Source organism: Syngnathoides biaculeatus, chromosome 15, assembly GCF_019802595.1.
Source record: "Syngnathoides biaculeatus isolate LvHL_M chromosome 15, ASM1980259v1, whole genome shotgun sequence".
NCBI lineage: Eukaryota > Metazoa > Chordata > Actinopteri > Syngnathiformes > Syngnathidae > Syngnathoides > Syngnathoides biaculeatus.
The window spans coordinates 5407106-5426595 of record NC_084654.1 but is presented as its reverse complement, the minus strand read 5'-3'; the positions used below and the strand labels follow the sequence as shown (position 1 = coordinate 5426595).

The 19490-nt window shown below is 39.2% G+C and overlaps 1 protein-coding gene across 6 annotated transcripts in view; it reads left to right on the top strand.

Annotated features, from left to right (window-relative positions):
• The window catches only part of lrfn5a (leucine rich repeat and fibronectin type III domain containing 5a), a 160880-nt gene that overhangs the window by 94015 nt on the left and 47375 nt on the right, over positions 1-19490 (top strand). For 4 of the 6 annotated variants that reach the window (XM_061843344.1, XM_061843342.1, XM_061843343.1 and 1 more), the window contains 3 exons: positions 15688-15910; positions 17241-17369; positions 17467-17647. In XM_061843344.1, the coding sequence (XP_061699328.1) occupies positions 15714-15910; positions 17241-17369; positions 17467-17647 (507 nt within the window). In that variant the 5' untranslated portion in view covers positions 15688-15713. Of the gene's footprint in view, positions 1-5235; positions 5389-15687; positions 15911-17240; positions 17370-17466; positions 17648-19490 lie in introns of all 6 variants that reach the window. The other 2 variants (XM_061843347.1, XM_061843346.1) reach the window with 1 other exon arrangement.

Below are 19490 nucleotides of genomic sequence, written 5' to 3'. Positions count from 1 at the left end.
ACCACAACCAAGATAGCCAGTCTTTAATTTTTAGATATAAACACTCTCAATGGCCCATTATACGGTGGTTTAGCTGGAAAGCATTGGCCTCACAGTTCTGAGGTCCCGGGTTTAATCCTGGACCCACCTGTGTGGATTTTACATGTTCTCCCGGTGCCTGCGTGTGTTTCCTCCGGGCAGTCCAGTTTCCTCCCACATCCCAAAAACATGCACATTAATTGGACACACTAAATTGCCCCTAGGAGTGATTGTGAGTGTGGCTGTTTGTCTCGATGTGATCAGTCATCAGTCATGAAGAAGCGACCACATACCATGGCATGCAAATATTTTACAGCAAAGGCCAATCCACATAAATGCACACTAACCATGCGGACATCGCACTTGATTCACAAATACACAAGCTTCATTTAGCCTCGTACTTGTGTGGGCACACACTCACACAAAGTTGTTATCTGTGTTTAACCTACATACTCAGGTATTTAGTCTGTGGCTGTTGGAAGTCTCACACATCAAAGCAACATCCCCCAAGGATGGTAGTTTAATTTTCCCATTTAAAGTGGATGTTATATGTTATAGCATTTTTTTTCCCAGGACTTTCACAGGAACAAACAATTTAATGATAAACAAAGAGGTGCCACAGTTGTAGAGTGTTGACCTCGCAGTTCACAGGATGCCTGGGTTCAAATGCCTGCCCCACCTGTGAGGAGTTTGCATGTTGTCCCACTCCTCTCGGTTTCCTCCCACACCCAAAAACATGCCTTAATTGGAGACTGTAAATTGCCCCAAAATGTGATTGTGAATTCAACTGTTGTCTGTCTCTATGTGCCCTGCGATTGGCTGGCAACCAGTTTGGGGTGCACCCTGCCCTCAAGCCAATGACAGCTGGGATTGGCTCCAGCACTACCCCGAACCTCATGAGGATAAGCAGCTCAGAAAAAAAGGATCAATGGATGTATGTATGTATATAGGAAAATTGTCTTTTCACAGCTTTAATCGCTCCCTTTATTTTTACAGATTAAAGCTACTCGCCACTTGGTAGAGCTATTGGTTACAAATACCGGCCCCGATTCAAAAATAGAATAAATTATGACAACTTTTTAAAGTGGCTGTCAGCAGATATTTGTGTTTTGTTTCTAAATAAGTTAAAATGCGTGAAGTGCTGGAAACATCTGGAAAGATTTATAAGAATATGATGCAGAATTGTTGAGATATAGCTTTATCATCTTTTTCATTGTTTTAATTTTCCTGATTTTGTGGGTTGAGCTAAAACATGGCCCATTGACGTCAAAGAGTAGGGTGGTATACTTTCTATTGTGAGTACCCTCCTCCACTGTATAAAGACAAAGTGATGTCTGTTGGGTAACATTGTGAGAATATGGACCCTAACAGCAGGCATGAGATTTGGTAACGTACACTCAATTTAATAACAAAAGTAGTATATGACATACCAGTAGAAAATGGTATCTAAAAGTGCACATAACACGTAAGCGGAAGCAGTAACAATACAAACCATCAGAAACACTGATGATAAGGTGAGAGTGAAACAATTACTAATAATCCTGTTGTAAAACAAATAGCTGGATGGAGCCACAGCAGAAGGATGATGCCAAGAGAAGAACAAAAACTATAGGGATTCTAACCCGCACAAAATTGCGAGTGACTCAGGTCTGGGGTCAAAACACAAAGTGTACTACAATGGATACTACAGATCTCTAGAAAATGGCAAAAATACACACAGGATTTGAACAATGAATGGAACAAGAAACTTTCACTCCCTGCTTAGTGTCAATTTAATACTGCCAGGTTGATATGATGTGATTCTGCTCTATTGATGACACTGTTTATTGATGCACTTTGCATGTTATAATATTTTTGACTATCACAGTAAATAATAATTTTGATCAATCATAACTAGTCCTGTCAAGATAATTACTATTATACATTAGTTTGAAGGTCTCTGAAGTCCCTGCCATACCGCCAAGTTTAAAATTAATCAACCAAGGAAATATTTTCTGACCTGTCTCTGTCAGGAAATGTGTCACTTAACAGGTGGTTCTAAATTTCCCCTGTATGTTTTTGTATGTACTGAAAATTTGACAACCTTTGAAACAATACTAGATCTTTTGATGTATATTGTGTCATGATCAAAAAACATTGAGAGACATGTAGTCCTATGTCTAGTTTTTGTCAAGCTGGGGTATTGATTCCCTCTCCAGACACGGTTCATAATTGCACTGTGATTGTTTCGGCGACCAAAACAAAATGGAGTTTAGCTTTTGCTTCAAATCAGCTAGCAGAATTTGAACATTATAAGTCACAAAAATTTAGTTGTTTGGATCCTGATCAAGCTTTTGTGACAACAGATAGCACAAAGTTAAGCTTGAGTTAGCTCGTGTGAAATTCTATACTATTCAAACGAGATCAAAGACTCATATCCAATTTCAGTGTGACACACTGCATGCTACGATTTTAGTGGTGGGTCTTGGTCTTTCAGCTTCTGTAATACTCTGTATCTCATTTTTTCTTCTTTTTGCAATGAATATTACAAAGTAAAAGCAACTTTTTTTAGGCAGTCAACATCTCCCCCGGCTGGCACTGAACCAACACTCGGCATCATCTATTTCAAAAGATGACTGTAGCTGAACTACACCCTGCAGCTGAGCTCATAGGAGAGAATAAGAAAGCTCTTTATTTATACATTGATAACAACATGGCAGAATGCACAAAAAGCAAATGCAATGCAAGAGGCACTCTAGGTGGCTATAAATGTTCATCTATATTTTAAAATAGTCTTGTCTTCTGTTGCTCTTAGGTTGTCATATCACAGGCTTTCAGTTAAATAACAAACTGTTATGCAAGCTGGTCTTTAATTGGGCTAAACAGCACCACAAACACATGTGCTGATCTATGAATCAACCACTGTCATTTTTTGGTTCAGTTAGAATTGTTACTGCCTGTTATGCCCTTCATCGTGCTGTTCTGATTTTGACATCCTTAGACCAAGAGGGCGGCATGGGTGGCTCACAGTTCTGAGGACCCGGGTTCAATCCCGACCCCGCCTGTGTGGAGTTTGCATGTTCTCCCCGTGCCTGTGTGGGTTTTCTCCCGGCTCTCCGGTTTCCTCGCACATCCCAAAAACATGCAACATTAATTGGACACTCTAAATTGCCCCTAGGTGTGATTGTGAGTGCAGCTGTTTGTCTCTATTTGTCCTGTGATTGGCTAGCAACCAGTTCAGGGTGTACCCTGCCTCCTGCCCGTTGACAACTGGGATATGCTCCAGCACTCCCCGCAACCTTTGTGAGGATAAGCGGCAAAGAAAATTGATGGATGAATAGACCAAGAGGTGACTAAACAATTGTTCATCCATTCATTCATTTTCTCAGTCACTTATCCTCACAAGGGTCACAGGAGTGCTGGAGCCTATCCCAGTTACCTTCGGGCAGTAGAAGGGGTACACTGTGAACCATTCACACTCATAATCACACCTAAGGGCAATTTAGAGTCCAATTAATGCATGCTTTTTGAGATGTGGGAAGAAACCAGAGTTCCTGGAGAAAACCTATGCATGCACAAGGAGAACATGCAAACTTCACACAGCCGGGGCCGGGATTTGAACGTCTGTTTCAAGAAATAGAATGCATTGTGCATTGCTCTATGTTTAATAGGTGTTTGAGAGAAGAGAAAATGTATAAGACAATGGTAGAGGTGAAGATGACTGCCAGGAGGATACCGTGAATAACTCTGTCTTGGGAGCTTAACATGGATAAAATGTGTGTAATTCATAAAAAAAAAAATGTGTGCTACGTCACATATTTTATCATTTGCGGGGGTGTCCTAAACCCTGCGATAAACAATTAACTGTATGTGGAGATAACATGAATTTAAATATGATACAAAGCCTTTTTTTAATTTCTGTAGTATTTACTCACAATTATAAAAAAATATAAAAATGCATATGTCATGAGAAGAACTTGGGGTGAACCCCAGATGCACGGTTCTGGAGAACAGGTAGATTTATTCATTCCAGGTTAGGAGCACAGGAAGGCAGTCCAAGAGAGCAACAGTAACAGAATCGGCAGGTGAAATGGCAAGGTCAAACACAAAACAAAGTCAGTAATAAGACAAGGAAATGCGGGAATGTGACAATAAAGTACAATGATGTGGCGAAAAACCAGACAACATGTGTGACAATATATATAGATGGTAATTAGCGTGAACAAGGGAGCAGGTGGGATGCCTGCTCTCCGGAGCAGATGTGCCCGAGGTCGGGGAAGGACACGCCCGTTACATTTTTCTCATCAATAACCTAAGATAGCTGATTTGCAGTTAAATAATTAAAATCACATTGTTCTGGTGCCTCATAGTAGGCATGTGTTGGCCACACAAGACATGAATCATTATCATTTTTTTATCTTCTAAGATTACGGAGTCTTAAATGTTTATTGTACTTTCAATGAATTTCGATGCAACCCACTGCAATTTTTTTTTTTTTTTGCTACATCAACTCTGTGTTTTTAGGGGAGCATGATAAGAGTTAAAGACAAAAGATATCAGGGCCCATAACTGGTTAAATGGAATCATCTGTGACAGTATGAAAAACGTAATTGCTTCAGTGCATTATCTGATATTGACAAACAACCACGAATTCTGCATGGGCATTGAATAATAACTGCCACATTGCCAGAAAAATCGAATTATTTTCACTGTATTAGCCTTAGAAATGTCAGTTTACTACTTCTCCAAGAAATAGATGATGGCACATGATCTGAATGGCAAGCATTGAGATGAGGAAATATGCCTAATTCTTCCTCCTGTTGGAAATTCAGTACATTTTCCAACCCCCACCTTTTTTTTCACTTGTCTGTTTAACTATTGTGAAGAAGAAAGATACCAATCTTTCCTTGTCACGCATTTTTACTGTGAGCTGTCAGGGGCACCCATGCAGTACAGTAGAAAATTAGATTGTAATAGAAGCATAGATAAATGCTCTCATGCTGCTTATTGTGTCTTCAAACAGAATATATCTGAATTCTAAAACATATCTAAGGAATGGGTAATTACACGATCATAACATCCTATGTTTTCCCATAAACATGTAGAGGTCAACTAAACGTACGCTCTGCAGGTATAAACAACTAATGTCTTTGAGTGTGTGTGTGTGTGCGTGCGCGGACTGGGCTTTATGTAGGCCTACTCCCACCTCTCCATGTCCTTCCCCTCTTCTCTTTCCAGCATTTAACTGTGCAAAAGGAAAAAAAAACTGGTGGGCACCTTCCATATGCTTCAGAAGCATTGTCAGAATCTTCAGCCTGTTAAACCCGGCAACAGTGACAGCATTGGAAAGAAAAAAATTGAAGTCCCTCTTCAAGGATTGATAGACAATCTGTGAGTAAGCGTAAGAGAGCAATGTGATATGTGAATGAGTGGGATCATGTCAGTGGGATCCTCTTCATACATGCAAACATACATCTTAGAATGAATGTTTGGGCTGTTGTAATTATGGTCGCAAAGCCTATACAGAGTATAGTGGCCCTCTCTCATAGAGCATTTTACCAAAAAACACTGCATTTGGATTCGGACAAAGTACAAGCTGAACAGCCCAAGAATTTAGATTTAGGGATGACCAATGGTGAGGTTGATTAAAAAATATAGATTTAGTCATTTTTATTTTTATTTACCTTTCCTCCACGGCTGTTTGATATTGCAGAATGGAGAATGTGTTAACTTTTTCACGCTGGAGGAGTTTTTTTCTGTTAAACAGAGAAGTTTTATATACTGGCTCTTTGGTTATTTGTATTATAATGGATAATTATTGAAAAATGACACGACGAAGTTTGATAGGGTAGAAAAAAATGAAAACAACTCTCAATAGGAACACATTTTTTTGTAGACTGTATTAGACTTGACCATATGCGGTGAAAATAGTGCTGCATTTTGACTCTGATCAAAATGAAGGCCTTAGACCCGCTTCAATAGCTCAGAGACTAGTTGGCGACATGATGGTGACTGATGTCTCCAGTGGTTGTGCCGACATCCCGGTGATGTTTCCTGGAGACTAGCTGGGTCGCCAGTCAGTCGCAATGAAAAAGAGCACATTCGATTTCATGGGAGACCTTTTAGCAACTCTTCTTTTTGCTCACAAAAGAAAATAACCTTCATTAAGCGTAATGTCAGAAAACTGAAATGAATTGTCACCAAAGTTTAGTTCGACCTCTGAAAAAACTGTAATGATAGCCCTAATATTTTGTATTTTATGGACATTGAAGCATTTTACTCTTGAGAGATTTGTCCCAGTGTTACACAGCATGCACACACAAACACACGTGAGATACAATATATACTCTTTTTTTACGAATATGCAGTATATACTGAATATAGGTAGATATCATCAACCTCCCGGGTCGCGATGACTGATCTTGAACAGCTGAACTACTGTCGCCCCAACTTAAATGTGTTCTAATTTGACTTGCTTGCATGTCAGTCTTCGAGTGCTTGTTTTTCTACTAGAGTGATACAGGCCATTATTGCCACTCACTGTGTTTGATGTATTTTAACATAGAAATCTGTGACCCAATTCCAACAACTTAAATTAAATATTCATATCCCAATTCACATTAGTCTCTCTTTTCACCCCAGAGATCCCTTTATGAAAATGAACATTCTGCACGTCATTTTCTTAATTTTCTTAAATTCAAGCATCTTTCATGCACACACGCGGGCGCGCACGCACATACACATGCACACACACGCACACATGTATATGTACAGCATAAAATCTTCAGTTTTGTCAGATTGTGCAGTACACTTTTTGGAAGAGCATGTCACGATAGTCTTGCAATGTTATTGCTTTGTATATATTTAAAGCATGTAGACTCCTCATTAAATTAAACAAAAATGTTCAGGTATACTTCTCTGCCTACCTCTCCCTCCTGTAATGACAGAATACAATGCTACATGAAGTCTTTTTAAGAACAATCTTTAACTGTCTAGAAATGTTAGCATTTGTGTGTTTAATATACACTATACAGTCTATATATCGATCTAATATTTAGTATTACTCATTATTGGTCAAAGAGATAAGGCACAAAAAAAGTAGAACTTTCAACTAAGTGAGGATAAAATGTGAGTATCAAAAGATTGTTCCAGTTGTCTCTGCAAGGTCACTGGGTAACAAATGAATGTTGATTCACGACATCATGACAACCTATGATCTGAACTTTTTGTTGTTAAATAAAACATGGTTAACAGAAAGCAGATGCAATACCCTTTTAAATTAGGCAACTCCATCTAATTTACATTTTATGAACAAGTGTCAAACAGGGGAAAAGGGTGTTGATATTGCTATTATTTTAAATCATTATTTAAATGTAAAGAAATTATATTGGGTGATTTTAGCTGTTTTGAATAGCTGTGTTTTTTTAATTAAAGATCAAAGTTTATCGTTTTAATAATCAATAGACCTCCAAGATACAATGGAAAATGCATGTAGGATTTTTCAGAACTTCTGTCAGATTTTTGTACTTAGTACAACTCTTTTGTCATAACAGGGGACTTTAACATTCATGTTGACAATAACATGGATAAAACATCCAGAGAACTTTCTGCAATACTAAATTAACAATTTGACCTCTCTCAACATATAAAGAATCACACGCACACTCAAGGTCACATCATAGAACTGGTCATCTCTATAGATGTTCAAATTCTATGGACTGACATTAAGGATATGGCTTTTTCTGATCATTTTTGTGTATTTTTTGAATTACAGATTCTTCCAAAAGTTCAGACAACCTCTATGGCCATTAAATGGGAGGTCCACTCATGGAAAATAACAGTATATCAGATAGGTCATGTCATTGGTACTGTAACGTTAAATTAAATATAGATTTTCATCAGATATAATTTAAGTTTGTGTTGAGGATATTTTTATTGGCAATTTTGAATGTTCCCAGTCACTGACATTTTGGCGACTCATATGACCTACGTGCGCAGATGTGACGTGTCATGTTCTCAACCTGAGGCCCGGTTACATTCATTAATCGGGAAGAAGGAGGAATGCGTACATACAGATTTGAACCTGTGCCTGTCATATTTAGCAGTGTCTTCAGATGACTACAGTTCAATTGAGGTATTGTGCCACTGTCTAAATCAGATAAATAACTGGATGAGCCAAAATTGCCTTCAACTAAATCACAACAAAACTGAGACAATTGTTTTTGCCAAAAAAGAAAAGAGAATTGCCGTTAGTAAACACCTGGACTTTCTATCATTAAAAATCAATGACCAAGTCCGAAACCTTGGTGTTCTGACCTGACTTTGAACAATCATATCAAATCAATCACGAAAACTGCCTTCTACCATCTGAAAAACATATCTAGAGTGAAGTCTTGTATGTGTCAAGCAGACCAGGAAAAACTCATCCATGCTTTTATCTCAAGTAGACTTGACGACTGTAATGGTCTTCTGACTGGATTCCCCCAAAAGAGTATTAAAAAATAAAATAAAATGCGCTATACCAATAAATTTGCTTTGGTTTTATAGAAAATGTGATTTTTTTCACACAATTTAAAATTATTTCTGTCTATACACTGACATATTCTGAAAGAGAGTGCCAACAATACCCCATTGCATTCTCACATGCAGCATTTAATCACTAACTGAAATACAAATTTATTAAAAAAATGACACAATGGCCCAACTCTCACATCATTAAATTATTGCAATATTATTTTTCACAAACTAATTCTCCTAAGACCGTGCAACATGAATCTGGACAAACAGTGCAGCTCATTTTGGCTTTCACATGATTGCGCTATAGGTGGAACTTTAAAGGTTCTCTTTTGCTCTGGAAGACCATCCAGAATGGGAGTCAAGCCATTGGTTGATAAGCATTGTGTGGGAGTGGTTATTATATTAATTAGGCACACTGATATATAAAAGTGGAGCTGAGGTGTAGAATGGTTGTTTCAGAAATAGGCATACTTATTTGGTATATATATATATATATATATATATATATATATATATATATGTTTGTGTGTTAAATACATATTTTTTACATTGGTGTGTGTCCTGCTTTGTGGTCACCAAAAACTAGCACCCTCTTCTTCTCCAGACGCTAGCGGTAGCTTCATCTTCTTCTTTGGACAATTGAGGTAGATTCTTCTTCCACACACAATTGAGGTGTATTCTTCTTATTTTATGCTCAATTTAAGTAGATTATTTTTCTTCAGTGAGCACTGAAAACAAATTCTACTTCTTCTACACATTGGAGGCCCCGCCTCTAGCTCCAAGATAGTTGGGAAGGGGTTCGGAAATTAGATGGATGAGCAGTTGTATTTCTTGGACTGTGATGTCCATATTCTCTAACAGAAAACAAAGACTGACCAAGCAAGTGGATTGTAAATCAATATTTGAGTACTCCTTACATGTTGGCACACAATGTCATTCTACTGTATGTTTGTGGATGTTACATGAACTTGCATTAGACTTTAAAAGCCCATTTGTATCTATATTTACACATGCCATTGTTTTCCGATTGTGATAGACATCACCTTGTACAGTATATCTCTTTATGCAAATGTAAAAACAAAAAAAACAATCACAATCAATAAAAAAATTACATACAATATTTAAGGCGACGCTGTGAACAAAATGGTTAAGAGCGTCTGCCTCACAGTTCTGAGGTCTGGGTTTTGAATCCCGGCCTCAGCTCTGTGGAGTTTCCATGTTCTCCCCGTGCCTGCGTGGGTTTTTTCCAGGCACTCGGGTTTCTTCACACATCTCAAAAACATGCAACATTAATTGAACACTGTAAATTGCCCCTAGGTGTGATTGTGAGTGCAACTGTTCTCTGTCTCCATGCGCCCTGCAATTGGTTGGCAACTAGTTCAAGGTGTACCCCGCGTCCTGCAGAATGACAGCTGGGATTGGCATCAGCACTCCCACGACACTTGTGAGGATAAGCGGGTTTGAAAATGGATGGATGGATGGATGTCTTAGCCTTAAATTGATATTAAAGAGAATGTAACAGATTTGTGTTAATTTAAAAAGAGGTATTATTGTGTGTGTTGCCACTGGTGGCTGATTGTGTGCTTGCGTGTTAAACTTGCCCACACAACCTCAGTAATTAAATAAAGAGTAATTGTAATGCATTTAAGCAGCTGCTGACCCCTGCGGTTCAAATGGGTGAAGCCATTAGCGTAAGCTTAAGGTGTATTCTAGCAGACACAAGAAAACAAAGCCAGTAAGTGGAAACAAAGGCAGTGAGTGGGGAAAAAAAAAATCACAGGAATACAAAAAATCATAACCATTCAAGGATGCTACATCATCACATAATTGAATCATTAATACATTTTATTAATCTAATTTTAAATGACCTAATTTCTTCATTTTCTTGCGTCCCTAAAGAGTCAATGATCGGTTACCGTTACTATAGAAACTAAATCACACAAAACTATGGCCTCAAATTTATTTTCACTGAGGGTAAACTTCTTTTAACTGTTGTGTAATTTGAATGACTGAATCAAGAAAAAAATGTTTGAATTCATGTTGAAGTGAGTCAGGTTATAGATTATAAATGTACAGTACTCTCTTCTTCTTTTCCTTTCGGCTTGTCCCGTTAGGGGTCGCCACAGCGTGTCATCTTTTGCCATCTTAGCCTATCTCCTGCATCTTCCTCTCTAACCCCAACTGCCCTCATGTCTTCCCTCACCACATCCATAAACCTTCTCTTTGGTCTTCCTCTCGCTCTTTTGCCTGGGAGCTCCATCCTCAGCAGCCTTCTACCAATATACTCACTCTCTCGCCTCTGAACATGTCCAAACCATCGAAGTCTGCTCTCTCGAATCTTGTCTCCAAAACATCCAGCTTTGGCTGTCCCTCGAATGAGCTCATTTCTAATCCTATCCAACCTGGTCACTCCGAGCGAGAACCTCAACATCTTCATTTCTGCCACCTCCAGTTCAGCTTCCTGTTGTTTCTTCAGTGCCACCGTCTCTAATCCGTACATCATGGCCGGCCTCACCACTGTTTTGTAAACTTTGCCCTTCATCCTAGCAGAGACTCTTCTGTCACATAACACACCAGACACCTTTCGCCAGCTGTTCCAACCTGCTTGGACCTGTTTCTTCACTTCCTGACCACACTCTCCATTGCTCTGTATTGTTGACCCCAAGTATTTGAAGTCGTCCACCCTCGCTATCTCTTCTCCCTGTAGCCTCACTCTTCCCCCTCTACTTTTCTCATTCACGCACATATATTCTGTTTTACTTCTGCTAATCTTCATTCCTCTCCTTTCCAGTGCATGTCTCCATCTTTCCAATTGTTCCTCTGGATGCTCCCTGCTTTCACTGCATATGACAATATCATCTGCAACTCTCAAATCAAAGTGATTAATTGTTTTAACAATGCTAATAATGCCTATATAATAGTGAATTAGAAAAATTAAAGATAGTTCATGACATGACATTTATGTTTATCCATCTCTCCATTTATACAGTAGATGTTCATGAAGGACGACTAACAAATGGGGAATCGCCATAACGATTACTCAGTTCAAAATAGTAAGATGTAGTAAGTAAGATACTAAACATGAATATTTGTTCTGATTTCAAACAACCACTATTTAGTATGGTTGTGTGCTTTTTTAGAGTTTGGTGTTGGACACGGGATTTCAATTGCAATCCATTGCAATTGTTGGCACTATAAAAAACTAGATCAGCATTAAGTGTGGAAAAGCTGCAGGGGATCTTGTAAAGTCTACACAAATCTCCAGTTACTGGTTTAAAGAGAGCTTCAAAAGATTTGGATTGCACGGATACTTCCAATGTGTCATTTCGAGCTGCCAAGTCTGTCTGCTGGTTATCCCGATGAGATTTTCTTGTTTTTTTTTGTTTTTTTTTTTCACCCCTATGAGATTTGAATGCAGACTAAGATCAGTTTCAGTGTATGGAGTGTGTGGAGAATCCATTTGTGCTGCCATCAGTAGACAAGCCAGGAGTAAAACTGGCTTGATGGTAGACCCCCAGAGAACAGGCCTGTCACTGTGAAATGGTTTCAAAGACGTGGCTGAGGCTGGTGGCATATATGTGAAAGAGAATCATATTTTACACACCACTACAAACTCCCCATAACTTTTCTTCCTTATACATAATACTTTCGGTCAATTCACAATTCTCTTTGATCCGAGTCGCACTGCAATATCACTTCTTGCTGAAGTCAGTAAAGTGTATTTTGTGCGTTGTGTTGAATGAAACTGAGGTCTTCTCAGGAGTCATTTTTTTAATGATATTTCACCCATGCTGCCTGTCCTGTGTATTGTATTGTTTGTGCATTAGAAATTAGCAGAACTGTGCAACAGGCGCATCAGCAACTACCTGGTTTCCTCTTCATGTAATTCATCCCTCTCTATTCACACCCCAGTGTTCATTTTAATTACTGAGCTGCCTGATGTTCTTTTTTTCTCTTGCTGCTAATTCTCCCTAGTTTACTTTCCTTTTCTCTTTCTCTCTTACCTGTTCACTCTCAGTGAAGCCTTTGCTCGGTGTAGTTAATGAGCTCATATCTGCTTTTATGTCATGCTCTCCTTCTGTTTAGTGCATGTGAGTTGGAAGGCATTCCATTTGGCCCCTATCTCTCTGTGGCGACCCCGAAAGTGACAAGCCGAAAGAAACGTTTTTCTCTGTCAAGTAGAATCAGAAATAAAATGAATAAATAAATGTGGGACTGCCACCACCATTTCCCCTTTCACTGTTTTAGATATTTATCTGTATTGGAGCAGTCTATATGTCTGTTCAAGCTCCCATTAAAAAAATAATATTCTGCCCCATTATTTACTCTTATCATCCTCTTTTTATCTAAGTCAAATAGTCAGCAAGTTAAGTAGTTGGATTATGTGAGTATTGTATTCACCAGGTCCATAAAATAATTTACCACTCATCTTTTTTTTTATTTTGTTATTTCTTGACACTTAATTGAATATGATAAGATGAAAGTAAATTGGTAATCAAAAGTCCAAATGTAAAACCTGAATAAATGAATACAGATACAAAAAAAGTCCATACTTAAAAGAGTTCAACTGATGATGTGACCTTGGTATCAGAATCAGACATAACTGAATGCCTGGTTGAGGCTTTATTCTGACATGTAAGATCGTGTGCATGTGCCTTTGCACTGTTATCCCTTTAATCCTAGTTCTACCATGTCCTTCAAACACCGATCAAGGTTGTCAATAATAACTAATTTTCAGTGGCTCACGAGAGCCCCACTCTCTCTGTTAAGCCTTTGCTGAAAAACTATAAACTTGCTTACGAACAATGGCAGATGTAAATTGAAGCTGTAGAGATGGATTATATTTATGTACATGGATGTGGACACATAAATGTTATTCATAATTAAACATTGCAATGCGGTTTCAGTTGATTCTGCTGCTGTCTTTCGCGCACGCACATACATACACATGCACACACACAGCAGCAGCAGCACACACATAAGCTGTTACATTTTGACATGAGCAACCTTAATTACTTTAAAATGATTGTTTTCTATTTCTGAATATATAACTTTGGTAAGTGAGAGAGAATCAGAGAAAGGGGAAAGGAATTATTCCACATTACACAAGGAGGTGGCTTATTATTTTCAAACTTCCACCACGCAAACTTACTGTAGTGCTGAGCCCAGAAAACGGACAGGTTACCCCGTTGACTGAGCATGGCCACAAGGTCCAAGCCCCAATGCTTCACAAGGTTTATGTTGAGTGGACTATGGTGGTATGAGCCTGATATTGAGCAAGAGGACTTTGTTTCTGGTTGGAAATACAATCACACCTTTAGGGCTCATCAATCCTCTTGTGTTCTTGCTCAGAAAACATGGTCAGATAAAAACAACTATAAACAATAGTTAGCCTGTGACTGTATTTGAGGTGGATACAAAATATACTGTCGGTACATTTCAATAAATTAAAATAGTATCGAAAGTTTAATTGAATTAATTTGCCTACCAAATAAATAAGTCTGTGGATGATACAGTCATAGGACTGCAATTCATTCTTGAACACCTCGGTGGTATGGGGACCTACACCAGCATCCCGTTTGTGGACTTCCGCTCTGTGTGTGTCATCACCATCATCATCACCATCATCATCCCTGAACTTCTGCCTCCAGCCTTCTCCAGCTCAATGTCCTGACTGCCATATGCCAGTGGATTCATAGCTTCCTGACATGCGGAACACAGAAGGTGAGGCTGAGGGACAACACCTCACCCACACATGCCATCAGCACCCGGGTGACCCAAGGATGTGGCCTCTCTCCTCTGCTCTTCTTTCTCTTTATGGACGAAACCACCTAAATGCACCCGGCTGTCAAACTCCTGAAGTATGGAGATAACACCATAGTCATTGGCCTCTTCAGAGATGGCGATGAGGAGCAGGGAGAACAGGAAGTCTCGCAGCTGGAGCTTTGTGCAGCCAAACTTCAGCATGCATTCTTCACCACAGCTGCCTTTCAGGCTGTCCAACTACACCATGTCAACTGTAAAGACACTCAAGTTACAGGGAATTATAGTCTCTTAGGACCTGAAGTGGGAGACCAACATCAAGTCCAATAAAAAAAGGCCTTGCAAAGAATGTACTTCCTATAGCTTCTGAGGAAGCATAGCCTGCTACAGGAGCTGTTGAGGCAGTTCTACACTGCCCTCATTAAATCAGTCTTGTCACAGCCGGGTTTGGTCCTGCCACAAAAAAGGACAAACTCCGACTGCAACGGTCAATTAGGACTGCCCAAAAAATCTTCAGTATCTCTCTACCCTCTCTTAAGAACTTGCATGTTGCCAGTACTAAGATCCTGGTCACTACCTCTTTCAACATTTCCCTCAGGCAGGGGCTATTGAACAATGCAAACCAAAACCAGTAGACATTCCAACAACTTCTTCCCACTTGCTATTAAATTGCTGGATGCAAAGTGACCTTCCGTAGTGTGTCTTTGTGTCTCAAAATAAAAGTAACTCGAAGTAAAGTCTTAATAGCTGTCTTTTGTCATATTACAGCAGCTCCAACTACCAGGGACAAATTCATTGTGTGTTTTTTACATGCTTGGCAAGAAAGAGGATTCTGATTTTGATTCTGATTACAATAGTGTGAATTAAAAAAATAAAAAGCCATGCGAGCCCTAAAGAGAACCAAGACACAATGATGCAGTGGAGTGGTACCACTGTTAATGGCATCCACGATAAACTGGAATATATTTGTTTCCAAAATGTTATGCTAATTATGATCTCTGGAGGGAATTTTCATTTGCACACTGCTGCATATGTTTTGTTGCACACCACAGAGTAATGGGCAAGGTCTCCTCAATATCTTGTTCTTTTTTTGGCTGCACGCTCTGGTTCAAAAATGTTTACAAATCTCAAATCTTCACAAAATGAAACTCATGTTAAATAATTACCCTCCAATAAGCATCCAAACTAAGCATTATTATCTTTCTCAAGGCGTTTTTTTTATACAGCTCTTGTATTGGATTTGATTTAGTTGTAATAGCAGGCATATTGCTGCAAGACTATTTTTTTTTAAGTTATCTTTCTGGTAACGGGCGAAATGAATGTGTGAAAGTATTTGAATGTTTATTTAATGATCAGAGATAAGTCACAAATAATAAATGTCTCTCTCTCTCTGTCAATTTTACTCTTCAGGTGTCGAGTTCTGTCAGGCAGTGACCATGGAGAGACTGTTGCTGTGTGTAATGCTAGCAGTTGCCATGGCTGTTCGCGCACAGATCTGCCCAAAGCGCTGCGTATGTCAGATCCTCTCACCCAATCTGGCAACCCTCTGTGCCAAAAAAGGTCTACTATTTGTTCCACCAAACATCGACAGACATACAGTCGAACTGAGGCTGGCTGACAACTTTGTCACGAGGTAAATGTCACAGGACTCCAGATTCCTTAGAACCTGACCATTATCATAGCTGTCTTTATTATTTGATAAACAATAGCAGTGATCTTATACCATCAATTATCATTTGTTATATTTACTTCCTGGCATCTTTATCATATTTATTTATTTATTTAGGATCCAAAGCAGAAAAAAGTACACATTAAATTACAGTTGCACTTGATTTGGCAAACTGTGGTCACGCCAGATGCTGACTGGTTTTCTGAACCACCATACAGTCAAACTCTTCATTTTAGAGCATCCAGGCACATGCAAAACGAAGCCTGTAGGGTTTAATTAGCATCTTGATTAGCCACACCTGTGAGGTGGCTATATTATTTTAGCCAAGGAGGAGTGTTCACTCACACAGATTTAGACAGATTGGTAAATAATATTTGAGAAAATGGGTCTTTTGTATAAAGAAAAATTTTAGGTGTTTGAGTTCAGCTTATGAAAAATGGGAGCTATTTTGATTTGTCCAATGTGTTGAAATACTGAATAGAAATGAATAGAAGTTAGATGTGAATTGTCTTAGCAAAGCATCTGAATATGTACACATCCACAGGATATTATTTTTTTGATTTTGAATATATATTTTATATGTTTTTAACATTACATGGATTTTAAGTCACTATCACAGTATCCTAACACTGAATAGATCTTGCAAAAGAAAACAAGGAAAATTGTTGCAAAATAAGACTCTTTCACGTTAAAGCATGGCAAAGCAAAGATAAAATATAACACAATTAATTCCTTGGAAATTAAATAGTCTAGACTGAACTATGATTCTAAGAAGAAGTCATATTGCCCGCTATTTTATTTTATAAGTTAATAGACATTACCTAAGGTTACAAGCCCAGAGAGTCCACACAAGCCAAATTGAAAAACTATATTATTACCTAAATCTACTTTTTGTCATTGCTGACTGATGACACTTCTGTCTTATTGAGAGTATGTGAGTTTTCCTCATGCACACAGGTTGTTATCGAAATTCACTGAATATAAATGTACTGGATACTGGATAATTGGTTCCTTGAAAGTACAGTTGAAAAGGCACATCTGTAGTATAAATCCAGCCATACTTAAGTTATACTGTATTTACAGTATCATCACTTAAGCATTTGTTCAAGCAAAATACTTACATACCCAGTGTAAATCTATGTATTTTTATACTTGACGGAAGATCAGAGTAATTTTGTTATGAAGCCGCTTATTGGCTTATTTTACTAATAACAATGGAATAATTTGCGGAAAAATCTTACTACCAATAATGTTGGAGTTGTGATGTCTTTAACACTGCATATGTCTGTCTTAGTGTGAAGAGGAAAGACTTTGCAAACATGACACGGCTTGTAGACTTAACGTTATCCAGAAACACCATCTCCTACATTACACCTCATGCCTTTACTGATCTTGAGAACCTCAGAGCCCTCCATCTCAACAGGTAAAGCCTAGAATTATGCTAAATCTATTGTTACTGCTACTTGGAATCTGCAGGATGGAAATTCGCTAATGGTTGCCTACCTGTGAATATATTACAGTAATCGGCTGACAAGGATCGGCAATGACACTTTCAGTGGGATGTCCAAGCTACACCACCTAATTCTGAACAACAACCAGTTGGTACTGATCCACCAGGGAGCATTCAATGACCTGCTTGCACTGGAAGAACTGGATCTCAGTTATAATAACCTAGATTCCATTCCATGGGAGGCCATCCAGGTAAGCAATTTAGCGAAGTACAATTTTCATTGAAAGACTTTTGTTGAATACCGTAAGTGAACTGAGAAATGGCAAACATTCTAAAAACCTAAATAACTATATTGACACTTAGAGCCCAAGTGTCATCCCCATAAACATTCTAAAATAGATATTGTAATGAAAAGTACATATAACATGATTCACTTCAGTGTCTATACAAAAAAGTAAATGTGAGCGGAGAGAGCGTCATCCGCCAATGAAAACACGCCGTGCACCCTAACTGTGGGAGACAAACACGCCCCTTCTGATATGGAAGCTCTTTTCGAAAAGGAGAACACCACACAAACGAGTGAAGATAGGGGGCAATATTATACAATTGTTTTGAGCCCTCAGGGCAATATTACACTATTGTTTTGAGACATATTCAGATGATATGCGATCACGGCCAATCTGTATCCCCGTCCAATCCACTTCCGCGGCGGGGATGAGCCATCGCGACTCATCGCAGCTGGCCGGTGTGGCTTATGACGGAGCCGAGCCGTGCTGCTTTACGGAAGTGTTCATAGACGCCGCAGTACGCAATAAACAACACCGTCGAGCCGGGGTGCTTTATTGCGCGCACGCGGCTGAGTGAGGCATTCTCGGCTGGGTTCTTCAGAGCCGCCGCCGTCCGCAAACCTCGACGCGCAGCCTTCCCAGAAGCCGTGACCGCTGAATCCACCGCAACAGCCGGTGTGGCTCATTTTCGGCGCTGCGGTGGCTTATAATGGAACCGAGCAGTGCTGCTTTAGGGGGTTGTTCATAGCCGCCGCAGTACGCAATGAACAACACCGTCAAGCCGGGGCGCTTTACTACGCGCAGACGGCTGAGTGAGGCATTCTTGCCTGGGTTCTTCAGATCCGCGAAACCCGAAGCGCAACCTTCGCGAGCGAAGCTACGCAGCTGCTTGACGCCGTCCGACGTGCACATCGACATATTTCGTATGCGGATCTTTTGTTACATCATGAGAGACCAATTATGTGGTCCACCCCAAACTATGATTTTTTTTTGTAGTTGTATACACACCTACCTGTTATCTGGAACCCACAAAGCTCTCGTCCTCTGCTCCCATGCAATCCATTTTTCACAATGAACCGGGTCTCTTGCAAATTTAAGAATAGTAAATCCATCCTCCCGAGTGTTCAAGCAATGTCCAGCAATGCAACGAGCCGGCATTTTGGCTAACATGAAGGGACAACGAGCTACCTTCACGGAGGTAAAACTAGCTACTTTCCCGGAGGTAAAACTAATGGAAACAAACGAGTCCACTTAAGGGTGGGTCTGTTGCTTACATCATTTCCTGCTTCTTCTCGAAAACGAATCCCTCAAGACGATTTCCATGGCGGGAGTTACAGAAAGCTGTACACGTCAAAATCATGTTTTGTGGTGAAAAAATACACGGGCCCATATTGGCTGCCATTTTTTCATTAATAACATACTAAAAATCATCCATTTCATGACAGTAGCCCTTTAAAATGTGCAAAATACACATATGGTGTCGCTATTATTTTGGCTTGGAGTAGTACAGCAAAAAATTAAATCACATTTTTGAGTACTATAATTTCTCGTATATAAAGCATATTTTTCCCCCTAAAAAACATTAACTAGTACACATTATACATTCATGGGTATCGAGGAAAATTCTCAGTCGTTTCTGATCTTTAGTGCAGGAGCAACATATGTGCGATGGTAAAGATCGTAAAATGTTAAGCTGCCCGAGGAGGTCATAGAACTCAGGTTGGTGGTGCATATTACCATAATGTATATAAATGTGAAACATGAGACATCGACTATCATATCGAAATGTATATGTATAACTTTTTTA